Source organism: Lactuca sativa, chromosome 9 (genome assembly GCF_002870075.4).
Source record: "Lactuca sativa cultivar Salinas chromosome 9, Lsat_Salinas_v11, whole genome shotgun sequence".
Taxonomy (NCBI): domain Eukaryota; kingdom Viridiplantae; phylum Streptophyta; class Magnoliopsida; order Asterales; family Asteraceae; genus Lactuca; species Lactuca sativa.
Window position 1 is genome coordinate 149,664,904 of NC_056631.2, and position 24,983 is coordinate 149,689,886.

General features: G+C 41.5%; 1 protein-coding gene across 1 annotated transcript; it reads right to left on the bottom strand.

Annotated features, from left to right (window-relative positions):
• Nucleotides 1-9,266: 9,266 nt before the first annotated feature.
• On the bottom strand, nt 9,267-10,118 carry LOC128129133 (uncharacterized). The gene is made up of 2 exons (XM_052767807.1): nt 9,753-10,118; nt 9,267-9,701 (listed from the first exon to the last, which is right to left on the bottom strand). The coding sequence occupies exons 1-2, from the start codon at nt 10,116-10,118 to the stop codon at nt 9,267-9,269; spliced, it is 801 nt and encodes a 266-aa protein (XP_052623767.1).
• Nucleotides 10,119-24,983: the final 14,865 nt, after the last annotated feature.

The following is a 24,983-nucleotide window of genomic DNA, read 5'->3' on the forward strand; positions in this document are numbered from 1 at the left end:
TTAACAAAGCTCGCTTCGATGTGTTTGTGGGATTTCTGAAAATGATTCGTTTTGAGGATTAAGTTTTTCTGTTTTTTTAAGTTTTTCTTAATTCTTCGTATTTTTTTAATTTATTTTTGTTTTCGTAGGAAGGTTAGTTTAAATTTGCGCACTTTATTTCCTTTTTTTTACTTTTTTTCATTCTCGCCCATCCACAAATTTACGGGGGGAAATAATCAAAAATCCAAAAACAATAAAAAAAATCAAAAAAAAAATCCAAAAAAAATAAAAATCAAGAAAATTAAAAATATTGTCGGCAGTCTTGTTTTAAGTGTTGTGACGGGAAATGATATTATCAAGTGATAACGGGCAATCTGAATCTGCGTAACGTACCTAAATTGAATTGTATATGCTCTGTTCTCGATGCGCTCGTAGGCATGAACGATTTTAAATGGACTTGACTAAGGAGAGTTGAACATAAGGAATTCAAGGACTTGACAGATATTGAACTAGTTAGAATCGTTTAGCCTGACATTACGACGCTCGGATAGGTTGAGCAGGGAGATATACATGAGAATCTATCGGTCACATTAACAGAACCCGTATCTAGAACTGTGGATTAACTTTTCCGCGATGTGCGGATTTTGTCATTAATTATGGTTTTGATGGGGTGACCGGGGAATTCTGATAAACTAGGTATGTTGAAGGTTATTTTCTTGCTTTTTGTCTGTTATTCATATGTTGCCTCCTCTGTGTGATCGAGAGATCCCACCTAGATTGTAACATATGCAATTCTATCTCTCTACATCTTCTCTCTATGGACTTCTTTCTATTTGTTAGCCATATATTGTCTCCTCTGCGTGACTCATAATCCGACCTCGTACACAGTATATGCAACATTCTCCTCTCAATCCCTCTAAAACCTTAGTTAGTCATATGTTTCCTCCTTTGCGTGACTGGAAGAGATCCGACCTGGATGTACAACATATGCACTCTAAATCTATCTTCTCTCTTAATAATTGTCTACTCACACGGTGTAAGGAGTATTTTGGAAGTCCTTGATGGCTGGAGGATATCAGGAAGCGGGAAACACGTTCTAGTACAATTAAAATTGAACACATACAGATTGTCTGTAGATCTCACTGCTCAATTTAGGTGGACAACAATATCCCTGGTTGTAGTCAGTTAAATGGTCACAAGGAAATTTATTTAAGAATAAGGGCTAAAAAATGTCACGTCAGTGGTAAACTGTCCAAATCCTGTCACAAATGCTTCGTGCTTAAATGGACCACAATACTAGCGATTGATCAGACGAAGACGTGAAAATAAGGGTACCGGCAAAGTGGAATAGGGTTGTCCGAAAACTTTGATCCTTGAGTCACAAAGTTTTTCTCAGTAATTAAATTTTAAGTTGTATATTTTATTTGCTTTTCTTTCTATTTTATTTTTATTTTTAATTTTTAATTTTATTTTTTTAGTTAATTTTTAAAATTTAACTGTTAATTATAAATTTTTAATTTTTGCAATTTAATTTAATTTTATTTTATTTTTAATTTTTGTTTTAATTTTAATCCTCAAAAAGTTTTGTTTTTAAATTTTTTGAAAATATTGGACCGTGCCTTACATTGTGTAATCAGCAGGTAAAAGGATTAAGGATATTTAAGGAATTTACAGTCGGAATCCTCCTCATTTCTCCATTTTCAGCGGCAAACTCTCATCCTCTCTCTCTCTCTCTCTCTCACTCTCTCTCCTCAAAAAAAATTCCGTGTTTTTTTGTGAAATTGTTTCGATAGCTTTGAAGTTATCACGTTTTCGACCAAGAATATGGGCTTATTTCAGAGATTCGATGAGTTTTGAGCTTGAAATCGACGAAAAATGGTTTGTCGGGGTTTACGGCCCAAGCTTACGGCCGGGAAGAGTTTACGGCCGTAAACTCTGTTTGCGGCCATACGCTTACGGACACGGGTTTACGGCCGTAAATCCCTATTGACCGCAAACTTCATTTTGAATTAAAATTTAATTTTAAAAAATTATTAATTCGTATTTGGGCTCGAAACTAAATCATTTAAAATATTACTTGCTTAATTTTCTCTCTTGTCTTACTTGGTATGTTTTAGTGCAGATAAAATGGCGGCATTAAAATTTGTAGATATGCACAACCTGGCAATGGTTCTTGCTGATCCTCCAGTAGCTCATATGGACTTCAAATCAATGATTCATGGATTATGAGAATGTTGCTTGGCCTCTGCCATTACTATGAACACTGCTGTCTATCAGAAAATCATACGCGAGTTCTGGCATACTGCCAAAATGACGAGAGATGACGATGGTGCTGTGACTGTGGATGCAATTATTCAAGGATGCAAAATTGTGATCAATGAGCAGTTCATCAGAGAAACATTACTGATCAATGACCATCCAAGCTTTCCTAGCGAGATTGGCGTTGAAGACGCTCAGAAGATTTTAAGGAAGATGGGGTATTAGGGCGTCTCTCCACCTACGATGAAGAAGCTTCTGCCACCCTACTGGAGATTTCTAGCTCATGTGTTTGTGAGCTGCATCTCCGGCAGGAGATCTGGTGCAGATGAAATTTCACTGAGAAACACCGATTCTATAGTTTCTCTCGCTGTGGGAATCGGTTTCAATTTTTCAAGGTTTATACCTGATGAATTTGTGGTCAACAAAAATGCCACTACTTGGGATATCTTCTTGTTGTATCCTAGGTTCATTCAGCTCTTCATAAACAAACAGTTCCCTGACATGGTAAAGGAGGGTGATACGCTCGACATGAAGTCCTTGGGCCCACACACCATTGGGCTAATTAAATAGAATCGTAAAGGAAAAGTCAGTTTTCAAGGACTTTACCCATTGGAAAAAATCGGACGTTTTGTTGAACCCAATGAGGCGTCCGAGTCTCACAATTCCTCTGACAAAATATCTTCAGAACACACCTCGTCTGAAAAAGTGATCATGGAAAGAGATGTGATTACTGTCTCGGATCAAGAAGGGGAGGAGACAGTTGCTCCTAATGTGGTTGTAGCCGAGGAGCATAACCTAAGATTAGTGCACATTGAAAGCGATTACAATGATGGGTCTTCTATTAATTCGACTGAGGATACGCAATATGAAGACCTTGATCTTACTAGTTTTGATCAAGATGAAATTCCTAAAAATTTCAGAAGCAATGATGATTTCTCGACAAATGTCAACCTCAACACTCTGTTGGATAATGTCAGTGATGTTGCTCTCCCAGCAACGGGACAAGGGAAACTGAAGACGCTCCTGACTCAACACCCATGTCTAAAGAGCAAGTGGTTGGTTCTACGACTTCTATGGTGATAGTGTCAGGGATTCCTCCCCTTGACAGTGCTTTGCCTATATCTGAACTACTTCAAGGTGATCACTCAACAGACCAGACATTGCAGCTTCCATCCAAAAGAAGACGACGAGATCCTAGGATCCGGACTCTGGATTTTAGCTTGTCTCAAGGCTTGCCAATTACTCCAACTACCACTCCTGCTATTGTAACTACATAACATTTGCGTGAAGGCCCTAGCACCATTTTTGAAACTGGTGGCTCCTCTGTTCCCCCAGGATTTTCTCCTCCAAGGGCAGATCTCGAAGATGCCTCTGTGCGTTTGGCCTTGCATCTTGCTCAAGAACAAACCGCTGCACATTCTTCTAAAGCCAAAGGATTTGCCTTTAGAGAAGGTCGGTCAACATAAGAAGATTTTGTGATTGATGAACTTCAGAAGAGAGTGAATGTACTGGATCAGAAAAACATTGAGCTCATCATTCGAGTTGAAGATCTTCTAAGTGAGAATACTAATTTGAAGATTCAAGTTTCTGATCTCCAAGAAGATAGGGCAACAAAGAACAAGCAAATCTCTGAGCTCTAAGCTCATTTCAATATTTTGACCTCCAATTATTTTGTTCTCAAGAAGAAGCTTGAAGAAGATATCAGTGCTAAGTATAAGACATCTGTTGATGAGTATAGGATCAATCTTCATTCCCAGGCTCACCCCATTGTTGTGCCAACTGCTCAAACCTTACGGGTCGTGTACCGTTTTGAAGTAGAGCCTGCTCATGAACCACATGTTGGAGAGATTAATTGAGACAGACAAGCCAAAGCCGCTGAGAAGGGACAACTCTTATTCAAGAGGAGTTCCAAAAAAAACGCACCCGGGAACCAATCCACAATCACTGTTACGGATCTCGAGGCCGTAAGGTTTAGAGACACGTATGGTGATCGGTCAGGAATCATATCTTGGGTTTTTCATGATCCCCTAAATATGTGGATTGTACGGAGAAAGAGTGGCAATACGGACCTCTATAAGGATTGTCATGATTTTAATTCTTGGACCAGGGTAGACCTTGCAGAGCTGTCTCAATCTTCCTTTTCAAACCCGACAAGCAATCAACAAGCAAGTAATTTCAAACACTTTCTGGAAGATCAAGTGAAGTAGGGTTTTCCATCTATGAAGACTGCTGAATCTGTAACAAAGCATTATCCTGACGTCATTGATCCCAAAACTGGTCATCCACTCTAGGTGGTGATGTGGCCTGCTACAAATCAGGTCAAACAAATTCCCATGCTTCAAAGTTACCCAGATGGATCCTTAAGCTCTATGCTTTATTGGGTATTTGATGAAACCATAGCATCTGTTGTCATCCAATTAAGGAGGGATGCATTCGTTTGTATGATAGAATGGATTTGTTCTAGTTTAGAAAATGGGATATTCATCATTTGAGCCATTTTCAGATAAGAGCTGAGGAGATATTTGAGTCAGCTGCAGAAGAATACACCACTATGGTTGTTAAGATTATAAACAAGAGAATGTGGAATGGAGAGATGGGGCAAGAAGATGTAATGATTGTGGACAAAGATTAACTTCAAGCTAGCACCAAGGCTGGCCCAGGTCAGCTATGAGTTTACGGCCAGCTATGAGTTTACGGCTGTAAGCCTGTTTACGGCCGTAAACCCAAGGCCGGCCCAGGTCCGTTATAAATAGTGGTATGCTAGGTCATTTGATGGTTGTTGACGCCACAGAGTTTCTGTTGCTATTCCACAAGTTGTACCAGACGTTTTTGCTAATAGAAGCGTGTGCAAGCTTGTTTAGATTCTTGTTTCTACTCTGTTCTTTATTATTGTCGATTGTATTTATTGTTTGATCACTGGTAAGATCCGATTAATTAAAGGACCTTACACTGGGATTATGGAATGAGTTTTACTCTATTTGAAAATGAAATTTTTGTTTGAAAATTTATGTCGTTACAGCTGCGGTGAACAACTCCGGATAGTGCTCCTGTATCTCCGCCTCCGGCTCCCATTTCCACTCAGACCCTCTTCGGTGCTTCCATTATACCTTTACCAAAGGTATCTCTTTGTTCTCCAGAACCTTCACCTTCCTCTCCAGAATGGCCACGGGCCTCTCCACATAATTCAGGAGCTCATTGACCTGAATATCATCTAATGATACAACTGCCTCCTCATCCAGAATGCACTTCTGCAATTGCGAAATGTGAAAAGTGTTGTGGATCTGATTGAACTCCTCATGAAGCTCTATCATGTACGCTACCTTTCCAACCCTAGAAATGATCCTAAATGGCCCAATATATCGGGGACCCAAATTCCCCCACTTCCTGAAGCGGATCACGCGCTTCTTGGGCGAGACCTTCAGGAGTACCATGTTGCCGACCTGGAACTCTTACTCAGATCGGCGTCTGTCGGAGTAGTTTTTCAGTCGACTCTGAGCGGTCTGTAGTCACTGTCTAGTCTATTGAATCTTCTCGATAGTCTGCAAGACTACCTCCGTCCGTCCCATCATCATGTGTCCAACATCACCCCAAAAAACCGGGGTGAGACATCTCCACCCATACAAATGCTCCAAAGGCGAGCCACCAATGCTTGAATGAGAGCTTTTGTTGTAGACGAACTCTTCATGGGGTAGGTGGGAATCCCAGCTCCCACTAAAGTCAATGGCACACGCCCTCAACGTGTCCTCAAGGGTCTGTATGGTCTGCTCACTCTGACCATCGGTCTGCGGATGATAGGTTGTGCTAAAATGTAGTCGCGTGCCCATTTCCTCATCGAACTTCTGCCAGAAATAGGAGGTACATCTAACATCTTGGTCAGAAAAATGGAGACCGGAACCCCGTGGTGAGCAACGATCTCGCGAACATACTCGTCATCCAACTTCTCGGCCGATGAACTCTCCCGTAGAGCCAAGAAATGGGCACTCTTGGTCAATCGGTCCACGATGACCCATATAGCATCAAACCCCTTCATCGTCCTCGGCAGCTTGGTAATGAAGTCCATCGTGATTTGTTCCTATTTCTACAAGGGAATCTCCAAGGGTTGTAGATGGCCATGCAGCCTCTGATACTCGGCCTTGACCATCCTACAGGTCAAGCACCTCTCGACGTACCAAGTGATTTCTCACTTCATGCACGGCTACCAGTAACTTAAACTCAAGTCCTGGTACATAAGGGTGGCCCCCAGGTGAATAGAAAAGTGAGACTTGTGAGCCTCCTCCATAACTGTCAGTCTGACCCCACCAGACATTGGAACCCATACCCAATCGCATCGGGTCAATAATCCCCGACTATCCTTCACAAGTTGGGTGTTCTCCCCCTGATCCTCTCTAGTTTCCAGTTCTCTGGTCGCATGCCCTCAACCTGTCACACCCCGAAACCGATGGCGGAAGCGTTTCGGGGCGGAGGACGTCATGTAAAGTATCACAACCAATGTACATAGCAAGCATAGTAAACATAACCATTACATTACATAAGAACATTTACATTTGTTTTGAAAGTAAGGAAGTACATGTTTTATATATACACATCAGTATAACAAAAGTATAGATGAGACTTCTATATGCACCGTCTTCTCCAAAAGTAAGCGAGATACCTGTCTAACGAGAACCAGAGAATACAAGCAGTTTTAAAATATCAGCATAAAGCTGGTGAGTTCATAAGCGGTTTGTTTCTGGTGAATGAAAATGTTCCTTTAAGTTTACGAAAAGTTGTTTCCCAAGAAAATCCCATATTTTCCTACAAAAGAAGTTTGGTTACCAATATGTTAAACAGCCTGTTTATGAAAAGATATGTTATCCCAGGAAAAACCCTTATTTTCCTTAAAAGTTGGTGGTTCGTTATCGATCCGGAATGGAGTGTACAAGTATCTACCAACTTGTATCGTTAGGCAAAGTTTCCCTGAATGTTTGGTTATCCTTGATAAGTACATCAGTTTTAACACTTATATAAAACTAATCAGTAAGTTGTGAACTAATACCTAAGGGTATTACCGATACCCTCCAGTAATCAAAACAATTATTACTTTGAGGTTAGTTCACTAGGTTCATTATTACTTAAGAGTAAATCTCCATTATCTAAGTTGCGAGTTCTATAACCATACAATAAACTAGAAATGGCACGTAACAGGGCTAGTAGCATTTTATGACTTTGTCACCCGTAGACCTGCCGGTCCCACTGTAGCTAGCAGCAACGTGCGGGATAGTCAGTCCCGTATAGATTTGTACACACAAGTCACGTTCTCCCTCCGAGAGATTCTGGTTACATGGTTAGTCCTACACTCGCGTATCTCTGTGGAGTTTTACCAAGGACGTGTTTCCAATCTTAATAATAACGAATTTACAAGTAATAATATGGAAATTCTCGTTTTATGAATATAAAATATAACATTTTATGATAAGATTCATAAGTCCCTTTGTTTTAGTCTTGAAAACTTAACTAGACAGTTAATTTCATAGTTGGTTGATAAAACGGTTTTCTGTGTTAAAAGCATGATGAACATGTAACCATTTAATACAAAATAAAAGGATTCTGAGTACAAGTACCCTTTTACTTTTGCTTATATTCTCCCCCTGAAAACATGAAAAACACGGAAAAAGGTGTAGGGGTATGAACTCACCAGATAAGGATGTGCCGGGTAGGACTCTGGGTGTCAATTTAGGGCTTGAACACACGCGAGGGTCCGATGTAACATAAAGTGATACATAATTATATCTAATTAGGCATTGAACCACTAATTAAGTAAGATAATACACTCTGATGCTCGAAAACACCTTGTCTCAAGTGTTGGAAGTGATAGAGGTTGCATCTAATGAGTGTATGGCTTAGTTAGGGAGTTTACTCTTCAAGAGTAAACCCTTTACGGCCCAAAGACCATATCCCCATGAGTTTACGGCCGTAAGCTAATGGGTGGGATGTTTTTGGTTTCTCAAAGGTTTTATATAACTTGGGGAAATAAGCTAGGTTCAATTATAGGGCATAGAAAGTGATTAAGGTTTCAAATGGACCATTTAGGGGAGTTCACGGCTGTTAACATAGAGTTTACGGCCGTAAACTCATACTTGCCCCCTCAATTCAGGCTTTGATGTTTCTAGGTTAAGCATACATGTTTGTAGTCCTTTATACAAGCCATGGAAGGAAGTTAGGGCAGCGTTTGACCTCCTTAAGGGAGTTTACAGCCAAGGGACCAATTCCTTGGGGCTTTACGACCGTAATCTCATTAAGGTCTTGGTTTCTGTGATGTTTAAGGTCCCTACTTCGATGGTGGTGGGTTCTAGACATTTATCCAAGCCATAGGAGGTGTTTAAGGGCAATTTAACACCTTAAAAAGGTGTTTATGGTCCATGAATGTTCATGGGTTGTAAACTCATGTTTACCCTCTTAAAGACATGCTTTTGGTGTTCTAAGTTCACTCATGCAAGTCCCTAAGTCATAGATAAGCATTAGGAGTGACTTGGAAGGGTTTTGGGGCTTTAAAACCCCACTTATGGGTGTTTACGGTTTTGAGGGTGTTCCTCAACCGTAAACACATGATTTTGAGGGTTTTTGATGATTTATACACGAATTTTCATGAATACCAGGCTAAATAATAAGCTAGGAAGGACTACTTACAATTTTGGAGCTCGAAAGGGGCGTTTTTGGATCAAAATCGACTTGTAGAGAGAGAGAGAGAGAGTAGAGAGAGAGCTATGAGGTTGGGCAAAAGGCTTCCAAAGATGACAACTCAACCCTTATATAGGGTTTGAGTTTATGGCCAGGTGGGGATCTACGACATACCGACGTTATACGGAGCTTATGGTCATACCTGATTAAATGGTCGTAAACTGACTTGGTTGAAACTAAAAACTTTTTAAGGGATATTGAAGGTGTTACACGTGTTTGTATTTCGTTCCGACACTTAATAAATCATAATAAAAATCTTAACTGATTTGCCTAACGCAAAAGTTAACGGAAAAATTCAATAAAAATCAATTTCACAAACGGAAATGGGTTACAGTGACGGAATAACTTTTTGCTGGTGATTTGCAGTTTCGAGCAGTGTGGCCCTTTTTGCCATAGTTGTTGTAGAGCATCTCACGGCATGGGCTGGAAGTGAGATGATGGTAGTTGCACTTGTCGCACCGAGGGAAGGTACCAACATATCTACTGGTAGGTGCTTGAGTGGAAGCAGTAGCAATAGGGGTAGTAGCAGCTTGGACTGCTACTGTTTGCTGCTTCTTCGAGGGCTCCTGCGAAGATTGAACTTTCTTCTGTTTCCAGAATTTTCTTTTGTCAGCACTCCTTTTTTCCGGTTCAGGAGCGGTGGCCACTTCACCGAGACTGTCTCCATGATCAATCAGAGTTTGTGCCAGGCATTTAGCGTTGTCGAAGGTGTTTGGCTTCGCAGCCAAAACATTTCCCTTAGTTGGCTGGGTCAGCCCCCAAATGAATCTTTCAATCTTTTTGCTCTCTGGGGTAACCATTCCCGGATAGAGGAGCGCTAGGTCTTCAAACCTAGAAGTGTAGGCGGCAACAACGGAACCCTTCATCTTTAGGTTCCAAAGTTCGTGCTCCAGTTTTTGCAATTCGACCCGAGGGCAGTACTCAACAAGTAGAATTTCCTTCAAACTCTCCCAACCCATAGCGTTTGACACTGGTAGGGTTAGAGATTTGACCCGACCATTCCACCAGGTCAATGCCCTGTTGGCGAAAGTGCAAGCGGCGAATTTTCCTTTGTTGGCTTCGGAACAGGAACAGATTTCGAAAATGTACTCAATTTTCTCAATCCATTGAGTCAGGGCAATAACACTTCCAGTGTCGTCGAAGGATGTGGGTTTTGCGTTCATGAAGTCCTTATAGGAACAGTCTTTCTGGTGTCCCTGACCACCTTCCTAGTTTTCAGGCTGAGTACCACCTCCTTGCCCGCCAGGACCGCCAGGGTTCATTTGTGACATAGCAGCAGCCACAGCAGTAGTAACGACTGCTTGGAACATGGCGGTATCAAATGGAGAGGGGGGTGGTGGAGGATTGTTGTTCTTTGAGTTGGGTCTTTTCCTTGGAGGCATCTTGACCTAAAATGATCAAGAAAGAGAGGATGATAAGTCCTCTGGATAGAATCAAGAGATATGAAACAAGAGATATCTCATTATGGCAGTTAGGGTGTTCTACTAAGCGATAGGACAGGAAAAGTTACTAAAGCAAGTAAACTATCGCTAATGAAAGAAAGAGTAGAAACACTTGGAATAACTTTCTACAACGTATTCGGCTTCGGCTAAAATACTCCTATAGTACTTGAAGGTTTGTTGCGACGATGACTAGTTGTTTGGATACTTGGTAAGTTTTAGGCTTGTTGTACACCACAGTCACTCCCAAGCACATGTTGGCCGTGTCTCGAATGAATATAGTTGATCAGGCTATATTGACCGTAGACACGACTACATAACTGCCCAGGTTTAACCGCAGTGCTCAACACCCAATTACTTATGTTTTGTTCTACTCATGGTTATGGTTTCTAGCGTTCAGGTATTCTTGTATACTTTTTGGAAAATACTTGTATTTTAAAGTATACTTTTAGTTTAGAGCACTTCGGCCCCTTAATATTTATAGTTATATACCATGTAAGGTTCGGTATACTTAGTTCACTATAAACAAGGGCTCCGATACCAATCTGTCACACCCCGAAACCGATGGCGGAAGCGTTCTGGGGCGGAGGACGTCATGTAAAGTATCACAACCAATGTGCATAGCAAGCATAGTAAACACACCCATTACATTACATAAGAACATTTACAATTGTTTTGAAAATAAGGAAGTACATGTTTTATATATACACATCAGTATAACAAAAGTATAGACGAGACTTCTATATGCACTGTCTTCTCCAAAAGTAAGCGAGATACCTATCTAGCGAGAACCTGAGAATACAAGCAGTTTTAAAATATCAGTATAAAGCTGGTGAGTTCATAAGCGGTTTGTTTCTGGTGAAAGAAAATGTTCCTTTAAGTTTACGAAAAGTTGTTTCCTAAGAAAATCCAATATTTTCATACAAAAGAAGTTTGGTTACCCATATGTTAAACAACCTGTTTATGAAAAGTTATGTTATCCCAGGAAAAACCCTTATTTTCCTTAAAAGTTGGTGGTTGGTTAATGATCCGGAATGGAGTGTACAAGTATCTACCATACTTGTATCGTTAGGCAAAGTTTTGCCTGAAACTTTGGTTATCCTTGATAAGTACATCAGTTTTAACACTTATATAAAACTAATCAGTAAGTTGTGAACTAATACCTAAGGGTATTACCGATACCCTCTAGTAATCAATACAGTTATTACATTGAGGTTAGTTCGCTAGGTTCATTATTAATTAAGAGTAAATCTACATTATCTAAGTTGCGAGTTCTATAACCATACAATAAACTAGAAATGGCACGTAACAGGGCTAGTAGCGCTTTATGACTTTGTCACCCGTAGACCTGCCGATCCCACTGTAGCTAGCAGCAAGGTGCGGGATAGTCAGACCCGTATAGATCTATACACACAAGTTACGTTCTCCCTCCGAGAGATTCTGGTTACATGGTTAGTCCTACACTCGCATATCTTTGTGGAGTGTTACCAAGGACGTGTCTCTAATCTTAAGAATAATGAATTTACAAGTAATAATATGGAAATTCTCGTTTTATGAATATAAAATATAACATTTTATGATAAGATTCATAAGTCCCTTTGTTTTAGTCTTGAAAACTTAACTATACAATTAATTTCATAGTTGGTTGATAAAACAGTTTTCTGTGTTAAAAGCATGATGAACATGTAACCATTTAGTACGAAATAAAAGGATTCTGAGTACAAGTACGCTTGTACTTTTGCTTATATTCTCCCCCTGAAAACATGAAAAACACGGAAAAAGGTGTAGGGGTATGAACTCACCAGATAAGGATGTGTCGGGTAGGACTCTAGTTGTCAATTTAGGGCTTGAACACACGCGAGGGTCCTATGTAACATAAAGTGATACATAATTATATCTAATTAGGCATTGAACCACTAATTAAGTAAGATAATACACTCTGATGCTCGAAAACACCTTGTCTCAAGTGTTGGAAGTGATACAGGTTGCATCTAAGGAGTGTATGGCTTAGTTAGGGAGTTTACTCTTCAAGAGTAAACCGTTAGGGAAGACTATGGCCCAAAGAACATATCCCCATGAGTTTACGGTCGTAAACTCATGAGTGGGATGTTTTTGGTTGCTCAAAGGTCTTATATCAGTTGGGGAAATAAGTAGGTTCAATTCTAGGGCATAGGAAGTGACTAAGGTTTCAAATGGACCATTTAGGGGAGTTCATGGCTGTAAACATAGAGTTGATGACCGTAAACTCATACTCGCCTGCTCATTTCAGGCTTTGATGGTTCTAGGATAAGCATACATGTTTCTAGTCATTTATACAAGCCATGGAGGGAAGTTAGCGAACCATTTGACCTCCTTAAGGGAGTCTACGGCCAAGGGACCAATTCCTTGGGGGTTACGGCCATAATCTTATTAAGGTCTTGGTTTCTTTGATGTTTAAGGTCCCTACTTCGATGGTGGTTGGTTCTAGACATTTATCCAAGCCATAGGAGGTGTGTAAGGGCAATTTAACACCTTAAAAAGGTGTTTACAGTCCATGAATGTTCATGGGCCGTAAACTCATTTTACCCTCTTAAAGACCTGTTTTTGGTGTTCTAAATTCCCTCATGCAAGTCCCTAAGTCATAGCTAAGCATTAGGAGTGACTTGGAAGGGTTTTGGGGCTTCAAAAACCCACTTATGGGTGTTTATGGTTTTGAGGGTGTTCCTCAACCGTAAACACATGATTTTGAGGGTTTTGGATGAATTAAACACGAATTTGCATGAATACCAAGGTAAACAATAAGCTAGGAAGGATTACTTACGATTTTAGAGCTCGAAAGAGGCGTTTTTGGATCAAAATCGACTTGTAGAGATAGAGAGTAGAGAGGGAGCTATGAGGGTGGGCAAAAGGCTTCAAAAGATGACCACTCAACCCTTATATAGGGTTTGAGTTTCTGGCCAGGTGGGGATCTACCCAATATCGACGTTATACGGAGCTTATGGTCATACCCGATTAAATGTTCGTAAACCGACTTGGTTGAAACTAAAAACTTTTTAAGGGATATTGAAGGTGTTACACGTGTTTTTATTTCGTTCCGACACTTACGAAATCATAATAAAAATCTTAACTGATTTGCCTAACCCAAAAGTTAATGGAAAATTTCAATAAAAATCAATTTCACAAATGGAAATGGGTTACAGTGACACACTATGAGGTAATGTCTCAAAATCTTGAGAGCTAATACCACCGCTCCCAGCTCCAAATCATTTGTAGGGTATCTCGTCTCATGCGGCTTCACCTGCCGTGATACGTAGGCTATCACCCGTCCTCTCTACATGAGGACCGCCCACAATTATGTGATGGATGCAGAACAGAACACCACAAAATCATCGACTCCCTCTGGAAGAGCCAATACTAGAGCCTCACACAACCACTATCAGAGGGGTCTCAAACACCCTCTATTGCTCAGGACCCTAACGGAAATCCACCCCCTTCCTTGTCAGGTGAGTGAGGGGTATTGCAATCTTGGAGAAATCCTGTATGAATCTCTGGTAGTACCCTGCCAATACCAAAAAACTCCTGATGTCCGAAGGCGACCTCGGAACCTCCTACTACGTGACTGCCCCGATTTTGTTCGGGTCGATCAAAATCCCTTCCTAGTTAACGAGATGTCCAAGGAACTGTACCTCCCGTAACCAAAAATCGCACTACGAGAACTTGGCATACAGCTATTCTCGTCTCAAAACTCCTAATAACTCCCTGAGGTGCTCTTTGTGTTGTTCTCGGGTCTTGGAATACACCAAGATATCATCTATAAATACGATGACTGAGCAATCAAGCATCAGTCTGCAGACCCGATTCATCAGGTCCGTAAATATTGTTGGTGCGTTGGTGAGCCTAAATGGCATCACCACGAACTCGTAATATCCATAACGAGTCCGAAATGTGGTCTTCTCCACGTCCTCCTCTCTGAACCGGACCTTATGATATCCCAACCTCAAGTCTATCTTGGAAAACCAAGATGCAACCTATAACTAATCAAAGAGATCATCTATCCTCGGGAGTGGATAACGGTTCTTCACTGTCAACTTATTCAACTCCTTATAATTAATGCAAATCATGTGCGAACCATCCTTCTTCCTAAAGAAGAGGATCGATGCTCCCCATGGAGAACTACTTGCTCGAATGAACTGCTTGCCCAACAATTCCTACAGCTGTGATGACAACTCCCCATGGGCCGCACCTAACACCAGGTCGATCCAGAGCTCGACCTACCTCTCCGGAGGTATCCCTGGTAACTCCTCTGGGAATACATCAACAAACTCTCTAACCACTAGAACCTCTGAAGCTGGAGTCTGATCCCTGACCCGCGTATCCACCACATACACTAGATAACCCGCACACTTGTGTTGAATATACTGTCGAGCCCTGGAAGCTGAACAAAGCCCTGATCCCAATCTGGTGAACTCGCCGTATACAATCAGTTCTCCCCCACTTGGGGTTCCATCTACCACCCGCTGACCCTCGTAATCCATCATGGCACCAAATTTACTAAGTCAGTCCATCCCCACAATCACACATACCTCCCCCATAGGAATCATAATAAAATCTACCAGAAAGGACACCCCGAAGATGTCCAACTCACATCCTTGGTAGACCGAAGAAGTAGAAACCTCGTGTTCGTTGGTGATCGAGACTCACAATGGACAAAATAGCTCGCCTATTGGCACTCTGAACTCCCTACTAAATGGTTGAGACACAAACGAATGACTCGCCCTTGAGTCCAATAAAACCAATGCAGGCAAGGAATTCACTAAAAACATACCTAATAACAGGTACAACATATAAGCATAAAACATATATAATAAATGAAAAAGAGGATAGAAACATACCAGCAACCACGTCTGGTGTTGCCTTGGCCTCCTCGGCTATAACCTGGAAGGCATGCTCCTAAGCATTCGGTGGCACTGCTCTACCTGGCCTCTCATCCATAATTCTCAATGTAGCCGGCTCTAGAGCTTGTGCCGGATTGGCGGCAAGTAGAGGACATTGGGCCTTCATATGGCCCACCTGCTCACAATGATAATAAATTCTGACTCCGGAAGTCGGAGTCTGCTGCCTGCAATCCCTGGCCAGATTTCCCTGCTTGCCACATCGGTGGCACCCATTCCCTGATCGACACGTCCCTGAATGCGCCTTTCCAAACTTCCCAAAAGTGTGGTATGCCTCTCCCCCAGTCCTCTGTATCAACGGTCTTAGACCGCTTCGACGCCGGCTGTGACTGTGTCAGGGCCTGTTGCTGCTCCCTTAACTGCAGCTCAATCTCCAACTTGCACCACCTAGCGGCCTCCTGTAAGTCCAACTTGCAACAAACTGACGAAATTCAGTCTTGAGAATGCTCAAATAACATGTCATCTGAGTCTGCTCCGAGGAAAACTTTGGGCAAAACATCGTCCTCTCAGTAACAGCAGCTCTCTGTTCATCCGTATATGACCTAGTAACCAAACTGCACCAATCGTTTGCCGCAGTCCTCAACAAGTTCAGGGCACACCTGACCTTCTGGTCAGTAGGACATGAGCACATCAAGAAACATACCTCCACATCAGACAGCCACCTCATGGATATGATAGGATCCTAAGTACCATCAAAAGTCAGGGGCTTCGTGTTATCGAAGTCCTGGTAATCAAAAACTCAGCCAACTCCTCCCCCTGCCACTATTACAGTCGATGTAGCTGTTGTGACTGCCGTTTCAGCAAGGGCTACGTATCTGTTATCGAAGTACTCCATCATAGTGGTCTTTATAGACCCAAAAAACTCTGGAATCTAACCGCGGACAATCTCAACCACCTCCGTGTGGATGATCTCCCTGATACGATCCTTTGTCAACACTGCCCCCTCCTGGCCGATAATTTCAAGCGCTGTCAGGGCCTCCTGATCGCCCTTCCCTGATCCCGATCTGGATCCAGTGACAAAATACCTCATAACCACCATACTGAAAATATAACAGGAAGATATCAGACAATATGTATAAATAATGGGGAACCAACTCCCAACTAAACCCTAGGGGTTGTCACTTCCATGCTACTGTAACGACCCAAAAATCACGACTAAAAATTTCTTTAAAAACATTACTAAAATCATATTTATAAAAACTGTATCATAAGTCATAACATAATTTTTCGAGTATTAATTCAAAACATAATCTTATTATCAGAGTCAAACATTCCCAGGCAAACTGACTATGGTGTGTGCACTGCAATCTTCCCGATCTCCTCTTTTGAAAACTGAGTACCTAAAACCAAAACTGAAAAAGGTAAGCATGAAGCATAGCGAGCTCCCCCAAGCTGCCACATACCATACAATAACATATAAAGCACATACTGGGCCTTGCCCACTGCATCGGACCGAGGTCCGGACTAACTGGGGCCTTGCCCCCTACATCGGATCGAAGTCCGGGAACTGACTGGGACCTTGTCCCCTGCATCGGACCGAAGTCCGGACTAACTGGGGCCTTGCCCCCTTCATCGGACCGAGGTCCGGAAACTGACTGGGACCTTGTCCCCTGCATCGGACCGAAGTTCGGACTGTTGGGTTAGTGTCTAAGTCCATAACTATTATGGTATGTACTTGACCCGATTATGAGCATGGTCCTTTTGGGTTGCCTTCACCATAGCAATATGTAGGATGAATTAAGGAGAGAGAGGTTTAAATATGATTTATTAATATATTATAAGAATAATATATTAAAGGAGAAATCATATTGTTTAATTAATATTAGTCAAAAATTAATTAATTAATTTTGTGGCTAAAAGAGATTAATTAAATTTAGGGGACTGGACTGCAATTATTGGATAACTGAGTTATTGGGCTAAGGAATGCTAAAGGATCAAGGGGTGAACGAAATTATGATGGGATCCCATCATATTTTCGTCCATGGACTTATCCAGAAGGTTCCATGGGCTGATTAGAGTTTAAGCTGTCCATTAGGGTTTTGACTAAAACCCTAGCAGCCCACACAAGTATATAAAGGACCCCTTAGGCCCCAAAAACGTGGGTAACTGATTCTCTAGGGTTTCTAGCCGTTTTTGGGCAGCCTCCTTTCTTCTCCTCTTCATCCAAGTTGTATATGGTGTTTGTGACTCCATTAGAGGTTCAGCACTTGAGGCACTAAGCTTTTGAAGCCAATCCAAGCAAGGAATTGATTGTTATTTCTATATAACAATCCAAGGTAATTCTCTAAACCCTAATTTAGTTTATAATATGTTAGATCTAAGTGTTTAGTCTTGGATTCATTACATATACAATAGAGAAACCTAGATCCAAGCATTAGGGTTTGTATGAGCACATAGGATTGTTCTTATGCCTAAAACCCATCACAGACTAACTGAACAAAGCATAACATAAACATATCAACTAGCATGAACACACATAGACTGCATAATGCATCGAGACAGAGTCCGGAACACATAACACAAAACATGCTTGAATCACAAAGACATCAAGCACCCTAACTACTACATCGGACCAAGGTCCGGAACTAACTGAACATAGCATAACATAATCATAGCATATAACATGAACACATATACTACATATTGCATCGGACCATAGTCCGGTACACATAACTCACAGCATGTGTGTATCACAAAGACACCAAGCATACTGAACTACTGCATCGGACTGAAGTCTAGAACTACTGCTAACTAAACGGGCCGGCATTGTGGCCGTAGACCCGTTCCTACTGGAAGGAAACTCACCTGAACAGCTGAGCTCTACCGATAACCCCCTGGCTGCTAACCAACAATCCTCTGAGCCGTTGCTCCTCTAGCTTTCCGAGCTACCAATATCAATATGACACTTAGTCTGACAGTCCTCTAAAAGTCAACTGAGTCAACTCTAGTCATGTCAAAGTCCTGGTCAACCCTACTTGTCGAGTTTGCCAACTGACTCGCCGAGTTCGTACGCTCAGAATCCATTCATTCGCGGCTCGACTTTCCGAGTCTACCGATTTCCGAGTCCTGTCCTGACCAACTCACTGAGTCCCCACTCAAAGCACTGATCCGAGTCTTAATTTGAAGCGTTTGGGGTTTCACGACTTGACTCGCTGAGTCCAAGAACAAACTCGCCGAGTCCGAGGCAATCTTCAACAGAGTCACCGAGTTGTTCATCCAACTCGTCGACTTCATCTCCATCTTCATACTACTCGCCAAGTGCAATCGAAGGACTCGCCGAGTCTATTCATTCCTTCATATATTCAGAGGCTTTTGAGTCATGCATGGACTTCAAACTGTAGGTCCACTCTTCTAAAGCCTATTCCTTAGGTAAAGTGGCAAACTTTACGTGTAGCTAAGGAGATCTATGTGAAATACACCATGAACTAGGGTTTAAGACAAAAGGAGCTTAACAATCAACCCATAAACTGAAGCTTTATGATTCTCTAGGCCAAGATACACTTAGGTCTGAAGTAGCAACTTCAGATCTGGGCTTCTAACTCGAAATGGTTCATAAACTTCTCCAAAAAGCCCCAAATCTCACAACTAGAATAGATCTAAATGAAGGAAACGACTTAGTACCTTCAATAACTCAGAAAGGTTCCACTAACTCCAGATCTAAGACCAATCCTTGAAGCTTCCTTGATTTCCCTCTTTCTTCTTCCTTTAAATCACACAAAAATGGCTTAGAAGCTTGAATGAGCAAGAATGGAGGCTTAGGGTTTCGGGTTCTAGACTATAGGGGCCACAAATGAGCCCTAGGGAAGAGAATAAGATGCTTAAATAGGGTACCAAGTGCCGAAATTAGGGTTTCCCAACCCAGACCAGACTCGCCGAGTCCACTTGCCGACTCGCCGAGTCGGTTACTTACTTTACACCCAGATCCCTCTCCGACTCGCCGAGTTCCTCCCTAGACTCGCCGATTCAACCCTCTTTAACTTAGGGTTTTTCCTTTCCTTTCTTGACCTTTCTGATTTCGGATGTTACAACTCTCCCCTACTTGAACTAAACTTCGTCCTCGAAGTTCTCTATGGTCAACTGACTTGCAATACGCCTCAACACCCTCCCTGGTGACTTTAACCCTTTTGTCCATCACTCCAGCCACTCACAGTGCTGGTTGTTACTACTGGTACATACTGAATTCTTCTCTTTTCCATAATTCCCTTAGCGTTACTTCCTCCGACTGGAAATCCCTTTGCCCCTTATCCGCCTACCGGATGCACTGAGACTACCCTGGTCCAACTAATCTACCGATATCTGGGTTACCGGACTCCTACCGGTCACTACACTCCATCGCAATCTCCTAGTCGCTTCCAGCGACTTCTGAAGATACTTCGACTATCTATAACTGTTCTATCCGTTCTGCCACCCATACTAAATCGATGCTGCTGAAACCACCCTGCTTATCTCTCATCTTACTACTCAACTTCCAAAAACTTGAGTCACCCTTCCTGAAAGAAAGGCTACCTGCCTAATCACCCTTGCAGATCACTTATACTTGGCAGAGGACTCAACTGATCCTGCTGAGAGGGACTTTCCATTTCCAAATCAACCAACTACACCGTCCTGACTTGAATCCCAACACAAATACCAATTCTGTCCATAACTCTGAAATTATCTGAACACTGAACTGCCTGCAACACTGAACTGCCTGATACACTGAACTGCATGAAGCACAAAACATGCCTGTATGACTGTTTCCCAAAATAGCTCAAGACCTTCCTGCTCTCCAATCATTCGTCGGTTATCTGCAACCCCGAGTTTCGACTCAAATGTGGAGTCAAAGGACTCCTTACTTAGTCGCTCCCACGCCTTCTGAACGAAATTTTTCTCTGGAACTGGTTTCCACTAGTTATCCTGTCATTGTGGCTCTAAAAACCTCCCGATCCACCGATTAAGTCCAAACGTCACATCCTGACATCATCAATTCCACGACTAACAACATGATGGCTTCCAGACTAATGGTAGCCCTTAACATACACGAACCCAAACGGTCCATTGCTACCCTGATCTCATAACTGTGGTGACGATCCGATTGTCAAATCGTCGGCTTAACCATAACTGAACCATCTGGGAAATCCGAAATCTAACCCTTGGATTCCCATATCTTCACTGCTGCACCCAAACTGGTGGGTACTACTGTTTCCCCCGCGCCCAAACAACACGCTCATGCTATCTACTAACTTGACGAATGCTACGGCTACATCCGCAGACTTATAACACTATACTACTATCTGACTGCTAGTGGATCCTACGGCTACCCCCGCATACTTTCAACACTATACTACTATCTGACTGCTAGTGAATGCTACAACTACCTCTGCAGACTTACAACACTACTACTACTATCTGACTGCTAGTGAATGTTACGGCTACCCCCGCAGACTTACAACACTACTATTACTATCTGACTGCTAGTGAATGCTACAGCTACCCTCGCAGACTTACAACACTACTACTACTATCTGACTGCTAGTGAATGCTACGGCTACCCCCCGCAGACTTACAACACTACTACTACTATCTGACTGCTAGTGAAATCGAACCTATGAGTGTTACTAGAGAGGGCATAACCGATTTTGAGTGCTAGAAGTATTCTCTTAAGTTATTCCAAGTTTTGTGGTGTTGGGTGAAGCATTTGAGGCACAACATTTGGGGTGCTAGGCTTACAAAGTCTCAAAGGAATCCAAGCAACAATAAGGTATGTATTTCTACTAGTTTTTATGTTTCATATATTCCCCATGCCATGCTAGTTAGGAAATAACCTTGAAAAAGAAATTTGCATGTATATAGAGAAAACATAGATTCAAGGTTATTAGGGTTGCATATACACTTAGGAAGTGTTAGAATGCTCAAAACCCATTAGTGGTATCAGAGCCTAGGATTGTTTTCTATATACTTGATGCAAAACTGCTTGAAAATCGAAAATTCTGCATTCTGACGACTGTACTCGCCGAGTCCATGGGGAGGACTCGCCGAGTCCATGAACAAATTCATCCTACTCACCGAGTAGGATAATGCACTCGGCGAGTAGGATCGAGCTGGGCAGATTTTTCGAGTTTTTGTTGCTGGAAATGGATTACAATCATTATCCCAATCTGTTTTGGACTTGTAAAATCTGTTTTTCAAAATGATAATGATTATGTTAATCCATTTTACATGACTTTTAACAATTTCAAAGCATTATATATGTTTATATGATTTCTTGAAATTGCTTGACATGAATTTGTGTTCTTATGAGTTTTTAGAAGATCACAGGAATTATGTGTAACCACCATGTGTTTTTAATTCTTGATCTTAATTGTATTGATGGTGTCCATAACTTGTCCTCAAGTTATGGATAACCAAAGGTCACTTCTTTAATTTGTGTTTAAAGAACTAAAGAAGTTTCATAAAATGAAGAGTCTTCATTTTTATGAACCATTAAAACTCATTAGTTACAAAAATTGAAGAGACTTGGAATAGTTTCAATTCTTGCCCTCAAGTTTTGGAATTTGAAAAGTCTTACACTCTAATACTTTAATTCCAAATTAAACCTTAGATTTTTAAAAAGTTTAAAAATCAACCCTTATACTATTATTATAATTTTATTATATAGATATGTATAAGAATATGTCGTTCTTACCGTTAGTAGGCCTCATTCACGAAGCCGGTCTATAAGGGGGGTATAAGGTTGTTGCCTATAAAATGGTGACTTAATGGGTGTCCACTCTCACCCACCGCTTCCTTGATCGGTGGAGGGTCGTTAGCCGAACGGATAGGATACCACTTTAAATTCTCATTAAAAGTATAATGAATTATAAAGTAACTATACATTATAAATTCCCAGTCCTAGTTACTTTAGGAAAATGTGAAATTGGCGCTAGCCCATAAAATTACACTTTGTACCTTACCAAGTCGTTAGTGGAGCATGTGTGGTTAACCGGCACACTAACATGGACTAGTAAGAGTGGCAAAGGGTAACTTAACTTTATTATAGATCGGTGGAGCGTGTGTGGTTAACCAGCACATCAATTAGGTAATATTGTTAAGCGTACCAAGTCAATTTGTATGGTTATTCACACCTTGTTTGTGATCCTCGGCATCACAGTCACAAAGTTGAGAGGGCACATTCGAGATTCAAACATGCCATTGAAAAGTTCAATGTATCTCAAAAGATCTAGTAGTTTCAAAACCAATAAAACCTAATAATAAATTATTTCGTTCTTATGGTGGAAATTGGTAAATCGTCATTTACCTACCTTCAAATATTTTATAGTGTGGATTACGACATCCCTCTTTCACCTATAAATAGTTTGTTGGATCCTAGCCTTAATATTTCATTTGGGTGACTTATTAAGGACTCTTAATCTAATGAAACTTATCTTCCTTCTATTCCAGATGTCTTCCAATAACGCTGCTAGCTCAAACCCTACAGGCTCCTTTTCCCTAATGAACTTGTGTGGTAAGGTCATCTTTGATGGATCCAACTTCAATGAGTTGATCAGAAACATCAGGATGATTACCCGCTATGAGGACAAAGAATATGTCCTTGACAGGGAGCTTAAGGTTGTTAATGAAGCCACTGCTACTCCAGAAGAGCTTGCGGAGTTCATTGCACATGAGAAGGATGCCACCAAGGTGTCCTGCATCATGATGGCCACAATGACTCCTGAACTCCAAAAATCTTATGAAGATTTCTACCCCTATGAGCTGCACCTAGATCTGATGGAAAGGTACCATCAGAGCATGCATCAAGAGAGGTATGAAATCATTTCCTCCATGATAACCGCAAGGATGAAGGATGGTGAACCCATCACCGGTCACTTGTAGAAGATGCAGAGGTTCGTTGACTGGTTGCTAAAGCTCAATGTTGACTTCCCTGAGGAATTGGCGATTGACATCATTCTCCATTCCTTACCTTCAAGTTATGATCAGTTTCGTATGACTTATCATATGAATAAGGAGGAAGTCACACTTAGCAAACTTCAAGGACTCTTAAGGACAGCAGAAAATGGCCTTAAGGGTAAAGCGATTGGTACTTCTACTCCTTTTAACAGCCCCTGTTCTTGGAATTGGGCAAAGGAAGGGTAAGAAGAGGAAAAGCCCTTCAAAGGGTACCAAGGGTGAGACTCTTGATGGTTCCTCTTCAAGTGGGACAAAGAGAGATCCCATTACTCCTTCTTCGAACCCAAAGGAAGCACAGTGCTTGTATTGCCAAGATAAGGGACACTTCAAGCGAAGCTGCGCTAAATATCTGCAAGATGTAAAGTATGGGAAGGTTAAACCCACCCATGCAGGAATTTACACGATATTGTCTAACAACTCATCAAATGCTAATTCTTGGGTGCTTGATATAGGGTGTGGTATTCACATTTGTACTGATTTGCAGGAACTAAGAAGAAGTGAGCAAGTAGAGCATGGGAAGATAACCTTAGTCATGGGCAACAGGAAAGCATCACCTGTTACCAAGATAAGAGTTTATTCTTTATTGCTTAATAATGGGTTAATGTTAGATTTGAATAAGTGTTGTTACTCGCCCGAAATGGCGAGAAATATTATTTCTTTTCATGGCTTGTACAAACAAGGTTTTACATTTTCATTTGATAATAAAAATGGTGCCATTAATGTTTATTACAATGAGGTATTTTACTTTAAAGCAATACCTTGTGATGGTGTATATGAAGCCGTGAATGTTGTAGACAATCTAGGAAATAATGTGTTGTATATTGATTCTTCTGATAGCTTGGATAAAGCATCCTTGTGGCATTGTCATCTTGGACATGTTAGCAAGAATCGCATAGGCCAACTCCAAAAGGCTGGAGTCTTGGAATCGTTTGACCTCAAGACAGATGATAGTTGCGAGTCTTGTTTACTTGGAAAAATGACAAAGTCACCCTTCACAGGTACATGTGATAGGGGTGAAGGTTTCTTGGACCTTGTACACACGGATGTGTGTGGGCCCTTCAGAGTTGCTACAAGAGATGCTAATCGTTATTATGTGACTTTTACTGATGATTACAGTAGATATGGATATATCTACTTAATCAAGCATAAGTCAGAAACCTTCGAAAAGTTCAAAGAGTTTAAGCAGGAAGTTGAGAATCAATTGGGCAGGAACATCAAGATGCTCCGATCCGATCGGGGAGGAGAGTATCTTAGCATTGAGTTCCTTAACTATCTTAAGGAATGTGGGATTGTCTCACAATTGACACCTCCCAGGACACCATAGTTGAATGGTGTGGCTGAGAGGTGCAATCGAACCCTGTTAGATATGGTTCGTTCCATGATGAGTCGAGCTTCGTTACCAATCTCTTTCTGGGGGTGTGCCTTAGAGACTACCGCCCATATCCTTAATCTAGTCCCTACTAAAAAGGTTGCCAAAACACCTCACGGGATGTGGACTGGGAAAGTGCCCAATTTGTACCACATCAAGATTTGGGGTTGTGAAGCTTTTGTGAGGCGTGAGACTCATGACAAGCTTGAGCCCCGAAGCGAGAGGTGTTTTTTCATCAACTACCCACAGAGATCCTTTGGTTACCTCTTCTACAGACCCAGTGATAATTGTTGGATTAATGTCTAAGTCCATAACTATAATTGGTAAGACTTGACCCGACCATGCATGGTCCATTTGGGTTGC